Below are 19,133 nucleotides of genomic sequence, written 5' to 3' on the forward strand. Positions count from 1 at the left end.
ATTGAGAGAGAGGAAAAAAAAAAAAAAAAGGGTAATTTAAGACAAACTAAATGCTCATAAAGATAAAGCAGAGAGGTTAAGGTTCAAGAAACAAGATTCAGTGATACACACAAATAATTTTCCAGAAAGCGTGGTTGGTCTGGAACAGCAGGTGAAAGGGCAGGCGGGTGTTGGCCAGATCAGTGGGTTCTAGACAGTTCTCCAGAAGATATGAGCTCTCCAGGTCAGTGGGAGGAGAAATTCTTCTATGTGACTTCAAGTGTTGAAGTAACCCCATCATCTAAATCATAAAGATGTACAACGATACTTCAAATAACAAGCAGAAAATGTCGTTATTACTTCTGGATATTTGAAATGGGTGCCATGAAATACCACACCTGTCTCTGTAACAGCCCTAGGCTCGATAAACAGTTGTCTGCAATGTCTGCAGCCAGATTGTTTGTTTAGCCAATCAGAAGACTTCCTGCAAGTCAATCATTGTGCACTTTTACAGGGCAGCCCATATATGCTTGCATAAATGCTGGGACAGTCTCCTGCTCTCCTGGGAAAAGGGGCGTGGCCTAACAATGGCTAAGTCTGGTGAAGGTTCCAGAATGGCTAAAACCTTAGTCATTCAGTTCCAAAAATAAATAATAATAATAATTATTCACCTTTGTATATTTATTTGGTTCAGATGACACCACAACAGAGCTCTTTATGCATCTTGCACAGTTACAATGAACTCCTAATGTTCCGCCTGGAATTTTTCCACACCCATACTTAAAAGTTCACCCTACGCACATAGAGTGGACTAATTGTAAAATATTGATCTCATTTAACAAAAAAAAATATATGCATATATGTTTTACATTCATTTACAACATATATATGTTGTACTGTCTTTTAAACCTGTAATTGAGGCTTTGTTTGCTCTATACCCCTGCAAAATGGGTTAGTTCATTCTACTAGAGAGCAGCAAGTACTAGGAAAATGAAATTTTGCTCTAATCAACTTGCATCACAATATACGCGCAGGTGGCGCACTAACACAGCTAAACATTTCTCACGCACCATCCCCACTGTTTCGTTGAATATATCTGCCTCTGAGTGGACTAGAAGTAGGTCCACTTTATCTAGATGTTGTTGGAAAGAGGATCCTCAGCTTTACGATAACATATATCACCTGCATCAACACTATAAAATGGGACCCATCTAGATTTGATCAAAACTTATTTTTTTCAAATAGTGCTGATGCGGTTTTATACATCAGTAATGTCCTGACTATACTTTGTGATCAGTTGAATGCCACTTTGGTGAATTAAAGTACCAATTTTCTTCCAAAACATCTAAATCTGTACATTATGCCAAACCTTTGGCCGCCAGCGTGTGTGTGTGTGTGTGTGTATGTATATATATAGGTCCAATTTCTAGCAATCATCATATAAAAATGACAGAAAGGGATGTGGAAGCCCAGATGTACAACTAAACAAGAGGGTAAGTACATCAGTGTCTCTAGTTTGAGAAATAGATGCCATACATGACCTCAGCTGATAGCTTCATTGAATTCTACCTGCTCAACAACAGTTTTATGAAGACAGGTGCAGGTCTATGGGAAGAATTGCAAAGAAAAAGCTACTTTTGAAACAGAAAAACAAAAAGAAATGGCCCGACAAAACAGCCACATCTATGGCAAGTGCTACAGGAAGCGTGGGGCATCGTGAACTTTATCGTCTTACATCATATTTCACTTTGTGATTTTTTTATAATCATTAGAACTGTATCATGGCATCAAAATACTACTTATAGTCACATTCCTGAGAACAAAAGCTTTGATTTGATATATGACTTGTCTATTTAAATGCTATTTGACAAACTTTTAAATTCTTATTCATATTTTGACATCATTACCACAAGGTGGTGCTCATTTGCGACAGTGGTTTTCATGTTTTATCTTGTAATATAAATGCAAACGTGAGGAGTTCTTTTAAAAGTTCAGATTCTAAGCTTTCAAATGGTATCACATATGGCTATTTATGTATTCAGGGACTTTTACATTTTAGGCATAAATTGTACATTTAAAAGGGGTACCTCCTTTAATGTGATTAGTTTTTTCTGGATGTACTGACGTCTACCAAATGAGAAAATCTGATCAAGAAGAAAAATAATAGCACACCTTTCGACAACAAACCACACAATGGGAGGTATAATTCATGTCTGTTATACAAACGTTGCAGAATAAGTGGCCCTTGCCTTAACCACTTGTATTAAGCAAACACCACTAATTTATCTTCAGTGGGAATAATCTTTCATTATTTCACTGACCTGGCCGAGGGGTAACAGATTTGTGCTCTCATCAGCCATCTGAATGGTTTTCAGCACTCTTTCTATCCGCTCATAGTTGTAAGGACTTAGCTGGAATACAGATCACATTCATGTTAGAAGAAACTGTACACTATTAGATCAACCTCTGCTATACAAGATAAGAACATTGATGCTGTATGTATGTGTGCTAAAACAATGAAATATTTTCAGTGTAAAATCACTACATAGCAGGACTAGGTTTAAAATGGTGAAGTAAACAATGCCTAACCTTGGTCAGGGCTGTGTTGAGACTGATTACAAGGTCTCTGGTAGAGCCGAGCTGAGGTACAATCTGTAGGGCACGTTCCAGTATGTCATCATTCTCTAGCACTGACTCATAACCCTGCAAGAGAGCTTTGGGGTTATCATCTCTAACTTCCTCCATCTCGTACCACCTATCCTCCTGCAGCAGTAGAGTGGTTATGTACAAATTGATTGCAGAATCGCTGTCCAGACCAAATGTGCTGCAAAACAAAATAGAAAAACAAATATGGCTCACTTTGGAACTTACTGTGAGATCATGACAAAGACACAGTTTAAATATACTGGATGCAAGTGGCAAAGTGCAACAGCACAGATCTAGATCGCACCAATTATAATTAAAAGAGTTGTCAAAACAGCTTAGGAATGTAGATAGCATTGGACGCTCAGGGCTAAAGACCAGAATATTTCTGTCCCCAAATTTGATTAATTTAGCTTAACATTTTGCTGTATTAAGCAGCATGTGCCAGCCTTTTAGAATAACAAAGAACACAAAAATTGTGTGAAGTTAATTCAGAGATCTCTGGCACAAAAACCTTTGGCTAAAATAATGTTTGACAATATATTGTGGAGTAGTCCAGCAGGTAGGCATTGTATGTAATGAACAAGAAAAACAAATAGAAAACAGATAGTATCAGAATGTCAAATCAGAAAATGTTTCAAAACTTATCATAAAGTTAAGGTAGCAAACAGATAACTTGCCTGCAGTAGCGCAGTATGATGTCAGGAGTAATGTTTTTGTTTTTCACAAGCGTAGGAATTAGGTTTCTCTTCGTCTCAGTGCACTGTCTAAACACAGACTGAATGGAAACCTAAAAACAAATGTATGAGTATGAGATTGTCCTGTCATGACATACTGCATGATTTTAAGGTGATCCATTCATAACAAACATGGAGCATTAAAGCAATAGGGGGGCATCCCAAAAATTAAAAAAAAAAAAAAATTATCAGAATTTCATGTTATCCTTTCCCATTTGTTGTGCTGATATGTAGTTTTTAAGTAGAAGCAAAAGAAGCATTTTCAATAGCTTTTGAAAGTATTAAATTAGGGATGCATCGACATATCAGCTGCAGATGTTTATTTGCAAATTCTAAAGCAAATTAAAACCAATAGGAAAAAACAATGGTTTCTTAATTATTAATTAGTAACACACTTTGTAAAAACTGTGAATTCAAATACACAATCCAGAAATATTCACAATATCTAAAAGGGCTGACATTAAGAACATGTAATAGTTATATTGTATTCTGTCTTGTTCTCACTTTAATGCCATAAATGGACATGACAGTTGTGAAAGTGGCACTTATAGGCCACATGTTGAGGGAAACCATCCTAAATGCTTTGAAACCAGTGGAATTTGACTTCTGAAATATCAGTATTTTATCCATTAATGCTGTATGACTGATTCTTTAAGATTTAAATCGCAATATGGCTTTTGTGATATTACCAAACCTTACAAAGCCATGTTTTAAACAGCAAATGGTTTTTAGCAGTACAAAATAAAAAATTTCCATAAAAATCATCATGTTATCATTCAATAATTTTGTGTATCTTTATCTTATATGTATCTTTCTCTATGGCTCTCTTTAAAAATGTGGCCTGTCCTGTGTTCTACAGATCCAATGTTAAATAGAAATGATTAGTTGTTAGAACAGTGAAAAAAACGTTTGCATCTCTTTGTACATTAAGCATTACATGTAAAACAGTGATCTCATGACAAAATAAAGCTGCAAGATGCAAAATATCGATATATTTATCGGCCTATAGGGTTTTTGTTAAAATTGGTATCAGCCAAAAATTTTCATATCGGTTCATCCCTAAATGAAATATATTAAGTATAATAATTTCAGCACTGACCCCAAGTTTGCCGAGTTGAATTCCCCAATCTGCATCAGTGATTACAGACAGAAACTTCTTCCTCTCCTCTTCATCCTTATACAGAAAACTCAGATGCGCTCCCACCATAGCAACAGCCTACAGAACATAATACATGAATCTATAAAAAGGATTTATACATTTTCTGAAGAACATTTTAGTGCATGCCTGGGGAAAATCCCTGCCATAATGCTAGGGCGCCAAACAAAATATTCAACTATTGAGAACTGGGATTGACTCCATTCTAGCATGCAACTCTCAATTTAACATTCAGACTAAATGTGAACTTGCAGTGGATTGTACTCCCCTCATAAAACACCGGCAGCACCCACATTTGACCAGTACGTAGAGACAGAGGGTCAAATTCACCCTCATCTCATTGGGATCCATAACATCTCGATGTATCCCAATGGTAATGATTCTTCTTTAAATCTGTTATTAGCTATTATTTTTGCAGCCTTTAAAACATTAATGTTACCCTGCGCTAGTGAACTGCTTTACCTAAAACAGTAGCCTATACCAGTGCCTAAAAAGCAAATTGCTTATTGGTTGACATTAAAGGTGCACTAAAGGACAAATTCACTAAACAGTTGCGGCTTGTTTGCATGTGGTATTTCAGTGCTCAAATAATGATCAATTGATGGAGAACAGCGTTATACTCTGGCATATCCACCTTTTTCCTTAATGCAAAAGTATTCTGCGGTTCATAACGGACGCATGTATTTGTTTTCTGGTCTTCATTGTTTTCACTTGAAATGGCGCAAGTTCTTAGCGGATACGTGACGTTTAGCGTATTCAATTAGTAAAAAAAGTCAAAAAAGCATGTGGCTACATAGTGCCAATATTTTAGAGTCTTTTGACAGTGGAGTGCCTCACCCAGGTGAGTTATGTTGATATCATTACTACTCTTGAGTTGTTATGATGACAGCCAACAACTGAACAAGTTGAGCCTTAACTTATATTTACTCCAACAAACAAATAAAACAGTTGTTATTCTCCATTTGGAAAGCTTGTATTGGAAATTTGAATATCCCTTCTAATGGAGACCGGAACCAGAAAACAATCCAGCGGCATTTAAAATAATCATGGCGACACCAAGTGGTTAATCAGGAAAACTGTGGATAACCAGATCCCCGGTGTAGTCGGCATGTTAAAGAGATGATGCAGATGTCTGGATAACAGAAGTGGAGTGATGCATGTTGTACAGTCCAAATTGGGGTGGTCTGCGGCATTCTCCACAATATAACGCTCAGAACTGACCAGCATGATCAGAATTGCAATGTGCAAATTGCATTCAGCACAAATTCTGTGGTTGCATTTGCACAGTTGCCTGATCTGCATAATTCAGGAACTAGAAAATCAGGCACTAAACTAGCGCATACAAATAAACTGCTTTTACCAGACACAATTTATTCGAAGTTTTTTCACTTAGTCATTTCGTTTTTTTTTTTTGCCAGTTGCTAAACTTGCTTTAAACTTTCAGAAAATAATAGCTGTGTGACAAACCAAACTTCAGTCTGACCTTAATCTTCTCATAATTTTGCCAAGCACTGGTAATCATCTTCCATAAAATATCCACAACTGTCGCTTTGGACAAAACTGTACAAAGTCCAATGGCCAAGTCAGAGTCAACCACTTTCCAATTGAGCACCTGTAACACAACTCATTACATCATTACATCCAGTTAATGCACCACTAAAACAGAATAATTTCATCCAAGGCAGTCGTTATGACTGTATCACATGTCTTTGCACACCTTCTGTAACAAGGAGACCAAAACCACATTGACAGATGAAAGAACTGTTTTCTCTATTTGGTCAAGAGTCTGTTTGTCTCTGGCCATGCGACTGTTACAGTGAAGCTGTGAAAGACAAAAAGAGATTTTAAAAACAGTCAAATTAAAATTGGAGTTTAGTAGCTACAAAGGTTAGCTTTCAGGTCATCTACAGTTTACACTAGTGTACTCCTAAAAGAAGATTTTTTTTCTGATGTACGCATTTACACTTATTACAAAAAAATATTGATGAAATCATATCATGCACAGGATACAAATATTTTGTCAAAATAAAATGCTCTTTAGAATGATAATGTCCTCTCCCCCTTAATTATAAATACTACCTGCACTAACTATCACTAGTAAAAGCAAGCCATGTTCATGGCTGTGACCTAACTTCATGGATAAATTGGCCATAAAAAAATAAAAAGGACTAGCCCCTTCCATATGTCCAACGTTTGTTACAATAAAAAATAAGTCTACATAGTGCAGAAAATTTTTTTTGTTGACTGTCTTACCTTCATGCTTAGCGAGATGTCCATGTTGTTAGAGACAAAGTGCAGTAGAATACTGCCATAGGACTCCATCAGAAGTCTTAGAGCCAGTTCGAGCTGACTGCACTCCTGTAACGTTTGTAACATAGAGGCCATGGGATTGAGCAAAGGGCCAACCAAATCAGTGCCTGTGAAAAAGGACAGTCCAATAAAACCTTTTAAAAAAAAGTTTCACTTATTTTCAAATAAAATAAAACAGGAGCTTGTATTTCACATGCTAAACAGTAGTGACAAATGTTTAAGTACTGTATAAACAGATTTTTTGGAGATCTAATAGTATACCTTAAAAGCACTGTGAGTCATTGTATGCATCTGCCAAATGAATAAAACAAATGTAAACAGGCTCTCACCTTCTTTGAGAGCACAGTATGACAGACAGGAACAGCCAAAAGTATAAAGCCTGGAGTCTAGAGTTAAGGACAAAAATGTACAATTAAAAGTACCGATTATATAGTATTTCCAACATCTTAAAACAGGTGATCAGTTTCAGAAAATAACTTTTCCATTAAGAGGCAATATTTGCTCCCTGGAATTGATTTCTCGGTGTCATCTTTTTATGTCAAATACTTCAATTTATTCAGTTAATTAAATCTGAATAATGGGATGTCCCAATGCAAAAAATACAAATAATATATATATATATATATATATATATATATATATATATATATATATATATATATATATATATATATATATATATATATTATTATTAGGCCATTTTAAAATTCCCATATATTTTCCATGACCATGGGAATAATTATAATAAGATAAATAAATCTGAACAACTCGCTGCTTAAAAAACTATCCTACTGTGCGCATATCAGAATCAGAATTCATGTTGGCCAAGTAAGTTATCCTTTGGTGGTTTGTTTCAAAATCACTTAACATGCCATAATAATTAGAAGAAAGAGAGACAAAGCATATTCTTACCAGACAGTGGCAATAAATTAGTAGTGATTTTATACTGGAGTGGAAGTACTGACACTGGATCCAGTACAATGCAGTCCTCATTAAACACATCATGAAAACTGGATTCAGTGTACGCATCCTGCTCACCACGCAATGCAGAATCCTGTTAAGAAAATAACAACAGTATCCTGAGTGTTTTAATGAACATGCTATGAATAAACATGAACAGTGTTTATCAAACTGACCTTAACAAAAAATCCAAAGTCTTCAATCTCGCACTGTCTATAGACATCTGCCGCATTTCTGGTGCTCTTACACAACTCCAAACAGTCAAGCAGAAGGTCTGGGAAAGGAAAACATTAAAACTAGGGCTGTCAATCGATTAAAATGTTTAATCTAATTAATTACATGGTGTCCCGATTAATTAATCGCATATACAAATATTTGCTGAGAAAGCCCCTCATATAACAATAACTCAATATATAATTATAATAATTATTATAGTGATCTTTAAATATTAAAAAATTATAATATATATATATATATATAAAATAAACAAATATTCAGATAATTAAAAAGCATTACATTCTTGTGGCAGAAGAGTTCATCATTAATAAGACAATATAAAAGGCGGCTTTAGAATACAATGTATTGTTTATTACCATATTATTGATCATAAGTCAATCATTGGCATACAGTTCACAGCAATCCATTTCACAAGTGAACTTGTCAATCAGTTGGAGATTTATTATGAGGGCTTGTTTAAGGGCCCGTCAATTTACACCTACATCAGACGTCTCGGGTGTGTTGCGTCATAAACATAAAATGTTTAGGTCACTGTGTCAAGTTAAATATAGTTTAATACTCATATACTATACTATACTCAATACTATAGTTAAACACATCTTGAGATCCCTTAGATCGCATTTGCGCTCCGAGTGTTTTGAACGCAAGAATGTAACGCATGTTTGTGTTGTTCTGCCTACTGAAGTGTTTTCTTCACTGTATAAACTGAGCATTGCTCATACAGCTGAAATTTCACTTACTGCCCTCTGGAGTAAACAGGTGGTACTACAAGCTTGCATTTCTCAGAATCTTCCTTATTATGGTCCGTGGGCATGCAATTAATTGCATAATTTTTTTTAAAACGCGATATTTTTTGTCAAATTAATCACACAGAATTAATGCATTAAATCGACAGTTCTAATAAAAACATATATGTGTTTTATTTTGAGACATCCAGTACTTAGCTGAAATTTCAAAAGGAATTCCCACACTAAAATCACTGATGTACACTTTCAGAGAGCATGTGAGATGAGAGGACTTCACAATACCACTGTGGCAGATGGTAACAGCCTGACAGGCCAGCCCGTGGATTACAGCAGGCAGGTTCACTTTCTCAGGCAGAACCATGGGCACATTCTCTTCCAACATCTGACAGAGGCGCTGGGCAGTGCTGAACAGAACTCGTCCTGTGCTGGAACTCGGGTGGTGCTGGTACAGCTCACTATAACGGGAGAGAGAGATTAAATGTAATGCTAAGTTTATTTCAAATTAATAGTAATCATTGTTAGATTGTAAATGTAATATTTAAGGTTCTTTAAAGATGAATGACAAGGAGAAATCAAAAGAAAAAAAAAAAGAAAAGTCAGAAAATCAGTTACGGAGTTATTTTCAGTTAAGTTTCATACTTGGGGTAAGGGGTTTGATCAAATCACTAACCCCAAGTATTAACAATGGACCCCTTTCACAGACTGTGATGACGTGTTTCTGCCTTATTTAGGAGCGTAAATCTAACAAATCTTTTATATATGCAATTTTGTTTTTATTATTTAGTGTAAATTTATAACATCATAATTTGTAGTATATTAACCTGGAATTAGTTAAAAAAAATAAGTAACTACAGCTGCGATGAGGTTTCTAATAAAGCTGCTGAGGGAGTGACAGAAAATTTGTGCTCTTTCTCTCTTCTGACTGCTGTAATTCACCACTCTCTATTTTTTCTTCTTTTGGAAAGCTGTGACAGCGTTTGGAGCAAACGGATAAGCAAAAATAATATTTGCTGTCGTCTCCCATTCACCGTGATACCCTTTATTGTTTTACTTACCCATTCCAAACCCGGATATGTGAAATGGATCGATTGAAAGAGCGATGCTTGCCTTAGAAAACATGGGAAGCACCATTCTTTTGAGACTCTGCATAAATGCATGGCCGATGTGAAGTGTTGGCTGGCAACTTTCTTCAATTAAATGAGGATAAGTCAGAGTTTATTGTTTTTGGTTAAAGGGGATGTGAGGTAAATTTAGAAAGAAATTTGTCACTGCTTCCAGGGAAACAACTTCCCTATGTAAAAAACCTGGGTGTTATATTTGACTCTGAGCTCAAGTTTGAGCAACAAATAAATGCTGTTGTTAAAAATAGTTTTTTTCCATCTTAGAACTATGGCAAAGTTGAAGCCCATCCTTTCTTTTGATGATTTGGAGAAGGTTGTGCATGCTTTTGGGTCTTCTCGATTGGATTATTGTAATGCTTTGTATCTGGGTGTGAGTCAGGCCTCTCTCTCTCGCCTGCAGCTGGTCCAAAATTCAGCTGCTAGGCTTTTAACTGGAACCAGGAAAAGAGACCATATCACCCCAGTTTTGATTTCACTACATTGGTTACCGATCCAATACAGAATCAAGTACAAAGTGTTGATGTATGTATTTAAGGCTCTTCATGGTCTTGCACCAGAGTACATCTCTGCCTTAATAAGTTTGAATCAACCTTCAAGGTCTCTCCGCTCTGGTGATCAGCTGTGTCTGTCAGTTCCTCGATCTCGCCTAAAAACTAAAGATGATAGCGCTTTTGCGGTGGAAGCCCCTAGACTTTGGAATGAGCTTCCATTGGTCATAAAATCATCTCCGTCTCTATTCTCTTTCCAGGGGGCCTTAAAAACGTATCTATTTTCCATAGCTTTTAATTAATTGCATTATAAATTGTACTAGGTAAATTTTATCTTATTCTTGTTTTATAGGTTTTAAATGTTTTTTGCATTCTTAAGCTGTAATAATGTGATTTTATTTATTTTTTATTACTCCATGTACAGCACTTTGGTACCCAGTGTGGTTTTTGAAAGTGCTCTATAAATAAAATTGAGTTGAGTTAACTAACCCTTTAGGGGAGAAGTGTTTGTACAAAAAAGTAGCTCAGGTGAGTAATTAATGAAGTGAACAAATTTGGAACATGTCTGTGCTAAACCCTTCAAAGATTCTCTACCAGCGTTCAACCAGTTTACTGACTCTCAATAACATCAAATTGAAAATCAGTGGCCCCAAAAAGTATTTGTCAAAGGGGATTTTTGTTGGATGTATAAGGTCAGTTCCCACAGGTGTCCTAGCATGTACTATGGATATGCTCCATGAACTTTTGACAACCAGAAAGATCCAAAATCGTATTTGTTGTTTTAGAATGTGAAACCAAACCGATTTCATTTTGAGAAATGTTTTGCTTGAATAGTGCGCTTGTGCTATCTTTCTCGGAATTAAATACCACTCACACATTCACACATTTTACTACATTAGCAACCCATTTACCTGAGGATATGCAGGGCCTTATTTACAACACCAGATTCCAGAGCTCTCAATGCCAGGTCTGCCCAAAGCTCCTGCTCAGTCTTTTGCAGCTGCCTGGCCAGCCGGTGGAGTCCAGCTTCTGTAGAGAGCGTCTTCGTCTTACCATCTGGATCATTGGCAACTGCTGCGTTGCCATCCGCTTGGTTGCTGGAAACCTTGTCAGGATGTTGTTTTCCAGAGCGCCGCCATGCCTGCGTGTTCTCATATGCAGTGATGAGCTGCTGGTTGAACTTGTGTCTCACCACTGGATCGTCATACTCCTCTGGCGTCAAGAAGATGTCAAAGTCCTCCTGAGGTCAAAAATATTTGCAGTAATTTTTGCTGTTTAAAACATGTTAATTTGATGCCATACGTTGATATTTTTTCAATGCATTCTTAAGAAACCTCAAAAGCACTTTATGAATAAAGTTAAGACCTGTAGATGAGCAATAGCTGTGAACATCTTCAGATTGTTCTCAGATTCTGTTCTCTTGAAGGCATCATCTACAGGAAGCCAAGACAGCAAACTTTAATAGTCAAGGACAAGCAGTTATACTGAGGCTCTGTTCACAAACCTATTGAAAGTACGCATCATTTTAAGGCATCATGGCATGGACTCCCAACACAAAGACTATTCCAAAAGGTAAAATAGCTTTGTTTGGCCAAAATCAGAATGACTCACAATGCATTGCGATGAGATTATAAATATACTTGTAATTTTCATTACTGAAAAGTATCAATAACAATAGTGCAATAATTTTCTATTTTACCCAATATTTGTGCTTTCAATTTATTTAATATGCTTATTAATCAAAGATTTAGCTTGGCAACTTGCTCACAGCAACTTCTACTGAAATAAACAGATGTATGAGTATCCTGTGGGCTTCACATAAGTTGAACTTTTTGTATGATGCATGGAGTTGCTGCCTATGTAGAGCATTCCAAATCAGTCCTTTAAAAGGTTTGTTTTTTTAGCAAAGGGGCTTCCATATGACTCGCCTCTTGGCGTCAACACACCACTTTGAAGCGTTGCAGATAGTGCCACGTTTACTGTGATGACAGAAGTGCAATGGGGCACCGAGACCAATGCTGAAGCTGGCACTACACACCATAATGCATTCGGCAACACCTGCACAAGTCATGTGGAAGCCACCTTAAGCATCTCACTGGATTTTGAAATAGAGCATGACACAACTCTTTGAAAGACAACTTGACATAGTTATTTACTCTTTACTAAACATAATGTTCCAAAGCAGCTTCACAAAGAATAGAGCTTTTAAAAGACTTAAGTAGAAAAGGGAAAAAACTCCTATTCAGGCTGGCATCTGAGGTTGTTAACTGAATGTAATTTTCTGAACGTAATGTAATACTTTTCCTTAATTTGGTCAAGTAATAAAATACTATTCCCTAATTGGACAACTAAAAATGCAGTTGTTAATGTGCTCTTATTGGTCGCCATGTTGCTATGCTATGTGATTGCTAGGGTGTTCTGATTTGTTACTTAATGGTTCAATTCAAAAGGTTTTACTCACCTGTCTGAATGCTCTGCAGGAACTTCAAAGCTTCCACCATAATCTGTGCTATCAGCATTTTCAATTTCTTGTGCTGTTGAATAGACATTTCATTGATGAAATCTGTTGATATATCACTCTATCTCTCAGACAAAAACAAAGTCTGACCTCTTCAGAAAGGTGTTGCTTGTCTTGAAGTTCAAGTCTTGCCCAACAAGCCATACGCTCAATTACAAATTCTGCCTCTACGTGGGACAAATTCTTCAACAGTGCGATGCACTTTTCCCTCTGCAAATACAACATCCAAACATGATGGCACCCCTTTTCACAATTAAAAGATTTATTTTTACATTCAAGTGGAAATTGCAGGTTTTACATCACAACGTTTGGCCACGAGACACGCAAAAACCAGTTAAAAGTTTAACGGTAATTATTTTTTCTGCTGGTCCGATAGGATGGCAAAAGATGAAAACATTAATGATACAAAGCAAATGATTAACGACTGGTTTATAATTTTCCAACCCATTCTTGACAAAACATCATTTATTATCCAGTTAATATTTTATTTTTGTCAGACTAAAACAATAATTCATCAGATCTACTGGTACTTTTGATCTAAAGTACACAATGGGCAGCTTGGTGGAAGTGACATTACCTCATTACTCTGTATGAGGTGGATGCAGTGAAGATGGTGGATTTCGGCAGGGTGGAGTTTGTAGGCCTCAGCTAACTTCAGAGAGTCCTCAAGTGAAGTGGGCAGATCCTGCTTTAGAATGTGTCTTACAAGCATCTAGATAAAGCAAACCATGTACATCAGGTACTTGCATGAAAAGGCTAATACAAAGTTCTGGGGGAATCATGCAAGGAATCATAGATCAGTCAAAAGTTAAGAAACTGGACATGCAAGCATTTCAGCAATAAAGAGGGACAAACGCACCATGATCTCTCGAGAGTTAGACAGGGCTAAGCTGCGAATTCCATAGCATCTGAGAAGTTTCTTTATTTCCATCAGTCTATAACCCTCTTGCAGAAGCTCTTGTCTGAGGAAATATGGATATATTTCATGGATAACAAGGTCTTCATAATCGACTATTAAAAGCATGTTACCTCTAACCTACTTACAACCCTTGTCAAAAACTGCCTAATGTATTCTAATTGAATTTCTATCATAATTTGGAACCAATCTTAATGGGAACAAATAGGACTCCTCTAAGAATCAAATAAGATCTAACAGAATAAATTCTGAAAAATAAACAAAAATAGGAATTTAAGTTGTTCAAAAGGAGATATTACTAGATTTTTTAGGATTTTTATTATTATTATTATAATTATTCCATTAGGATTGGGTTCAGATTATGATAGAAACTTCATTTGCATTCCTTTAGGGTTCTGAATGTTGCACACAGGAGTCCTAAATTTGACAGGTTCTGTATTAGATCTTAATTTATTAATTTTTAACTAACACATGAAAAAAACATCTCTTACTTTGGATGCTCCTTCTCCAAGTGCTGCTGAACAAGTTTCTCTATGGTGTCACTCCAGGGCACAACGGCTTTATACATGATTTCTATCACAGCATCCATCACCTTCTGAAACATGTTAATAAACAAACTTTTGCCCACAGAACCTACTGATTGTACGGAGGATGCAGGGGGGAACTGAATAAAGAGATCTTTACATTAGGCAAAACTAATTTTAGACATTTAGACACAAAAAAATTTGATTTAATCATAAGATCAGAAACAAGCATGCTGCATTTACAAAGTTTTTGAACAATACAGTTTCCAAAATAAATTGTCACAATTTTTCATTAACTTAGAAGTTACAGTTAGGCTTGCTTAAAATGCATAAATATGATGCAGATATCACTGTGCAATTTTAGAGAACTGATGTATATCAAGAGATCTTCCATTGTACAAGACCCTTTTCATATTTCTAGGTTTGGAACGTCAGACTCTGTGTCTGCTTTTAACTCATGTTAACATATGAATTACACAATAAATAAAAGATAAATAATAATTTAACAACACTAAAAAGCCACCAATCAAAAAGACAAATGGCTACATTACATTAAAACAGCTGATGTCATTTTGAGCAAAGTGTTTTTGGAATGAAGTCTAATTGAATATTAATGCAATATAATATTTTAATTTTTTATTAGTAGTACTATTATTATAATAACTATTACTATTGTCATTACAATATACAGTACAATACATATTAATGCAAAGATAATTTAACTTGCAGTCTCAAGTTTTTATTTTGGCAGAAAACTAAAGGAAGGCCTTTGAGATTCTCTGTGAATTTGAGTTGACAAAAACTGTTTAATGTGCTCCTCATTCCGAAATCTTTATAGGGAAATGCTCGAATCTCCTCTTTGGTCCAAAAACAATGATATAACTGGGTTACTTTAGATTTGTTTAGTATCTTGTAGCAGCCAAACATATTTGGAATTGCGTAAATGAACAATTTAAGTAAATCTTGGAGTGCTGTAAATAAAATGCCTTAATAATCGAGAGCATGAGATGGAATTTGTGAATCTAGCACTGAATCCCTCTGAGATCACAGTATCATGAGCCTCATGCCTGCGTAATCCACTACACGCAGAAAAGGGAAGTGCACATACATAAACAGTTAAGTATGCAGAGTGTGCAGACTATTTATTTATTTAATGAAATCACAGAGTTTGCGGCACAAGGTCATAGTCACTGGTCACTTTCCAGTCCTTTAAACAATGTGTTTGAAATATCAAGGAGCCTGGGAACCCTGATAAATGTATATTAAATTATAATTTAATAGAAAAAAATAAATAAGTTAGCTAGATTCACGCTGCTTTAGGTGGAGATGTCACAGTATGCAAATAGGGTAAATATTATTTAACTGTATGTGTATGAACTCACATTAGTGTCTGTCATGCAGTGTAATACAGCCACAGCTTTGGCTTCCCATTCAGTGAAGAGAGAGGTGATCTGAGAACTGCAACAGTCCAGCAGGTCCTGGAAGCAAAACATCTCTTCAAAACATCAAAATGAAATGGCATTTTGCCTGATTGCACAATTTAATAAAAAAAAGAACAAAATCTTACAATTAATGTAACTTAATACGTAAACCAGTAAATTACTATAACACACTGCCAAATATACAATAATAAAAATAAAACAATTCATAAAAGACTGAAATGTTGAGTCATGAATTCTTACATTTATTATCAAAAATTAACACTTGACAAGTGCAAAAAGCTTTGGTGAATAAATTATTTTATTTTTTATTTTTTTTGAAATTACAACATAATTCATGGTTTCAATCACAATATAAGAATAGTCTGACCCTTCCTGATATGGGGTAATCAAGAGCCCTATGAAATCCATTAGATCTTTTTCCCAAATTCTGTTTTATTTTCTCTGAATTCCAGGTTTTAAAATTGTAATTAAATGAATTCATCGAATTTATCAAATGAGAACAGTACAATTACTTTTAAACATACCACTGCATTATTTTTTTTATCAAATGAAGAGCTTCTATACTGACCAACACAGTATAAAATTTTTAAAAAAGAAATCCAAAACATGTTTTTATTTATTTATATGGTCAAATATAGTGCTGCACAGTAGAGAATCACAGTATTAATTTAAGCAGTAATGAAACTCTTGCATGCGAGTTATTGCTTAAATATAATGTAATTATTATTGATATTATCATCATCATTACTACTACTATACTGAATATTACTCGAAACAGTGTTTTAACATTGCTGCGAGAAAGGCAATATTATTAGATGCAGCAAATGGTGTACCAAAGCACCTTTACACAAAGTATATTTCTCATATTGTCGTTACTCCTGAACTTCATGCAACATCAAGTGCAATTAAGGAAAATATGAGGAACAAAATCATACAAGATCTTTGTTTTTGTGACAGATTGTGTTTCGCTGGCCTTCAACAGTTGCTGAAAACAACAGTTATTTGGATGCTCTTATTATTGCGTTAAACCCAACAAACAGCAGAATGAAAAGAAAAGTGACCTTGATATAGCGTAGTAGAGTCTGATCCAGATCCAGTCTGTTCTCGAGGGCGTATGGTCTGACACTGCTCTCGATTACTGCAGGAATCAGCTCTGGAGCCTGAACCTTATCCAGCATAAGAAATGCCATACTACGAGTGCTTCCCTGAACACAAACAATACACTATTTACAATCATTCTAAAACGTTATTTCTGAATAGAGGTTAACAACAATACATTGTGTTGCTCTTGAGCAATCATGAGATAAAAATTTATGGAAATCAACGATCATGAATACATCTTTTAAAATATATGCTTTTGTGTTCAGAATAGTGCCATATGGATCTGGAATGACATAAGGGTGTGTAAACAATGACAGAATTTTATGAACTTTATGAAAACAAATAAAAGATTCCAATAAATAATAAATTATATTGAAAATATGTACAATCTTACTATTAACATAATTTGATACGATCTTTTAAATTACACTAGATCCTAGCAGCAAGTTCTGGGAAAAATAATTTTTCCTCCATCAACCTCCATCACAATAAATAGTTCTGAAATGCAGGTAGTGCTCCAATGGAGCAGAGTGAGGAAGCTTACAGACAATCAGATAATGGCAAATTTTTAAGACAAAAACTAGTACAATAAACTACAGAACACACCTTGAGGAAAATTAGGTGTGATCTATGAGTTTAAAGTATTATTTTCGCCTACAAGGTGTGGTAAATGTATTCATCTACCAGCTATCAGCCAGCCAATGTTAATTTCTGATGCTTGCCCTCAAAGCATTCAAAGGGGGATGGGGGATTCAGTCAAGGAAATTGTGAGGGTGTTGCAACACCATGATTTATCTTGTGATGAATATATCAAATGATTTATATTAAACCATTAAAAATATGATATTGGGGCCTGGGTAGCTCAGCGAGCACAGATGCTGACTACCACCCCTGGAGTTGCAAGGGTGTGCGGAATGATTCCTAAGGAACCAAATTGGCCCAGTTGCTAGGGAGGTTAGAGTCACATGGGTTACCATCCTCGTTGTCTCTATATAGTGGTTCTCGCTCTCGATTGGGCATTGGTAAGTTGTGCATGGAGATCAGGGGGAATAGAGTGAGCCTCCACACATGGCAAGTCTCCGTGGTAAAGTGCCCAGCAAGCTACGTGATAAGATGACTGTCTTGGCCACCCAGATTGAGGTGAGCAATAGGGCCACCACGAGGACCTAGTTTCACTGGAAAGGTGTGCATGTGATAGACATTTTTGTGTGTCGGGGACACTGTTACGTGAGAGATTTTCATACTCACCCTCTCAAAATCAGAAAGTGAAAGGTGGCAGTTATATTTAGTGTAGAGGTCACACAGCTGACGCAGGTTTGCTACTAGTGACTGAAGATTTTGCACATCCTCTGCACCACAATCTTCATCCTGAAAAATATTATTAAATTCTTATCTGAGGAGCAATGTAGGTTGACACACAGGTGGCAAACATTTTTAATAATGTACAGATTTTGCTCTTATGCAAAGTACTTTTATTCACCAAAGTGACATTCAACAGATCCCAATGTATAGTCAGAACATTAATAACGTGAATAATTATTATTACAATTTGAAAAATTACGAACTTCTTAAACCACTTCAAAGAGTTCTTATTAAAAAATCCTTCATGTGCAGCAATAACAGCTTTGTGGATCCTTGACATTCTAGCTATCAGTTTGTCCAGATACTCAGGTGACATTTCACCTCACACTTCCTGTAGCACTTGCCATAGATATGGCTGTCTTATCGGGCACTTCTCACGCACCTGAAAGTCTAGCTGATCCCACAAAAGCTCAATGGGGTTAAGATCCATAATACTCTTTTCCAATTATCTGTTGTCTGTCCAATGTTTGTGTTTCTTTGCCCACTAACATTTTCTTTTTGTTTTTCGGTTTCAAAAGTGTCTTTTTCTTTACAATTCTTCCCATTAGGCCTTCACCCCGGAGTCTTCTCTTTACTGTTGGACATGAAACTGGTGTTGAGCGGTTAAATTCAATGAAGCTGTCAGCTGAGGATATGTGAGGCGTCTATTTCTCAAACTAGAGACTCTGATGTACTTATCCTCTTGTTTAGTTGTACATATGGCCTTCCACATCTCTTTCTGTCCTTGTTAGAGTCAGTTGTCCTTTGTCTTTGAATACTGTAGTGCACACCTTTGCATGAAATCTTCAGTTTTTTGGCAATTTCAAGCATTCCTCAAAAAAAGTATTGACTGATGAGTTTCTAGATAAAGCAGTTTCTTTTTTGTCATTTTTGACCTAATATTGACCTTAAGA

General features: G+C 35.9%; 1 protein-coding gene across 1 annotated transcript in view; it reads right to left on the reverse strand.

The window, feature by feature from the left end:
- Positions 1-19,133, reverse strand: part of kntc1 (kinetochore associated 1) — a 76,569-nt gene that overhangs the window by 39,806 nt on the left and 17,630 nt on the right. Inside the window, exons 22-43 of the mRNA XM_052109682.1 lie at positions 18,127-18,246; positions 16,839-16,982; positions 15,718-15,813; positions 14,303-14,406; positions 13,755-13,857; positions 13,473-13,607; positions 12,986-13,105; positions 12,839-12,911; positions 11,743-11,810; positions 11,289-11,617; positions 9,051-9,223; positions 7,962-8,059; positions 7,738-7,879; positions 7,155-7,211; positions 6,769-6,932; positions 6,233-6,337; positions 5,999-6,127; positions 4,459-4,575; positions 3,303-3,412; positions 2,569-2,803; positions 2,301-2,390; positions 112-280 (exon numbers count right to left, since the gene is read on the reverse strand). Coding sequence (XP_051965642.1) covers positions 112-280; positions 2,301-2,390; positions 2,569-2,803; positions 3,303-3,412; positions 4,459-4,575; positions 5,999-6,127; positions 6,233-6,337; positions 6,769-6,932; positions 7,155-7,211; positions 7,738-7,879; positions 7,962-8,059; positions 9,051-9,223; positions 11,289-11,617; positions 11,743-11,810; positions 12,839-12,911; positions 12,986-13,105; positions 13,473-13,607; positions 13,755-13,857; positions 14,303-14,406; positions 15,718-15,813; positions 16,839-16,982; positions 18,127-18,246 — 2,881 coding nt within the window. The remainder of the gene's footprint in view (positions 1-111; positions 281-2,300; positions 2,391-2,568; positions 2,804-3,302; positions 3,413-4,458; positions 4,576-5,998; positions 6,128-6,232; positions 6,338-6,768; positions 6,933-7,154; positions 7,212-7,737; positions 7,880-7,961; positions 8,060-9,050; positions 9,224-11,288; positions 11,618-11,742; positions 11,811-12,838; positions 12,912-12,985; positions 13,106-13,472; positions 13,608-13,754; positions 13,858-14,302; positions 14,407-15,717; positions 15,814-16,838; positions 16,983-18,126; positions 18,247-19,133) is intronic.

This window comes from Xyrauchen texanus, chromosome 3 (genome assembly GCF_025860055.1).
Source record: "Xyrauchen texanus isolate HMW12.3.18 chromosome 3, RBS_HiC_50CHRs, whole genome shotgun sequence".
Lineage (NCBI taxonomy): Eukaryota > Metazoa > Chordata > Actinopteri > Cypriniformes > Catostomidae > Xyrauchen > Xyrauchen texanus.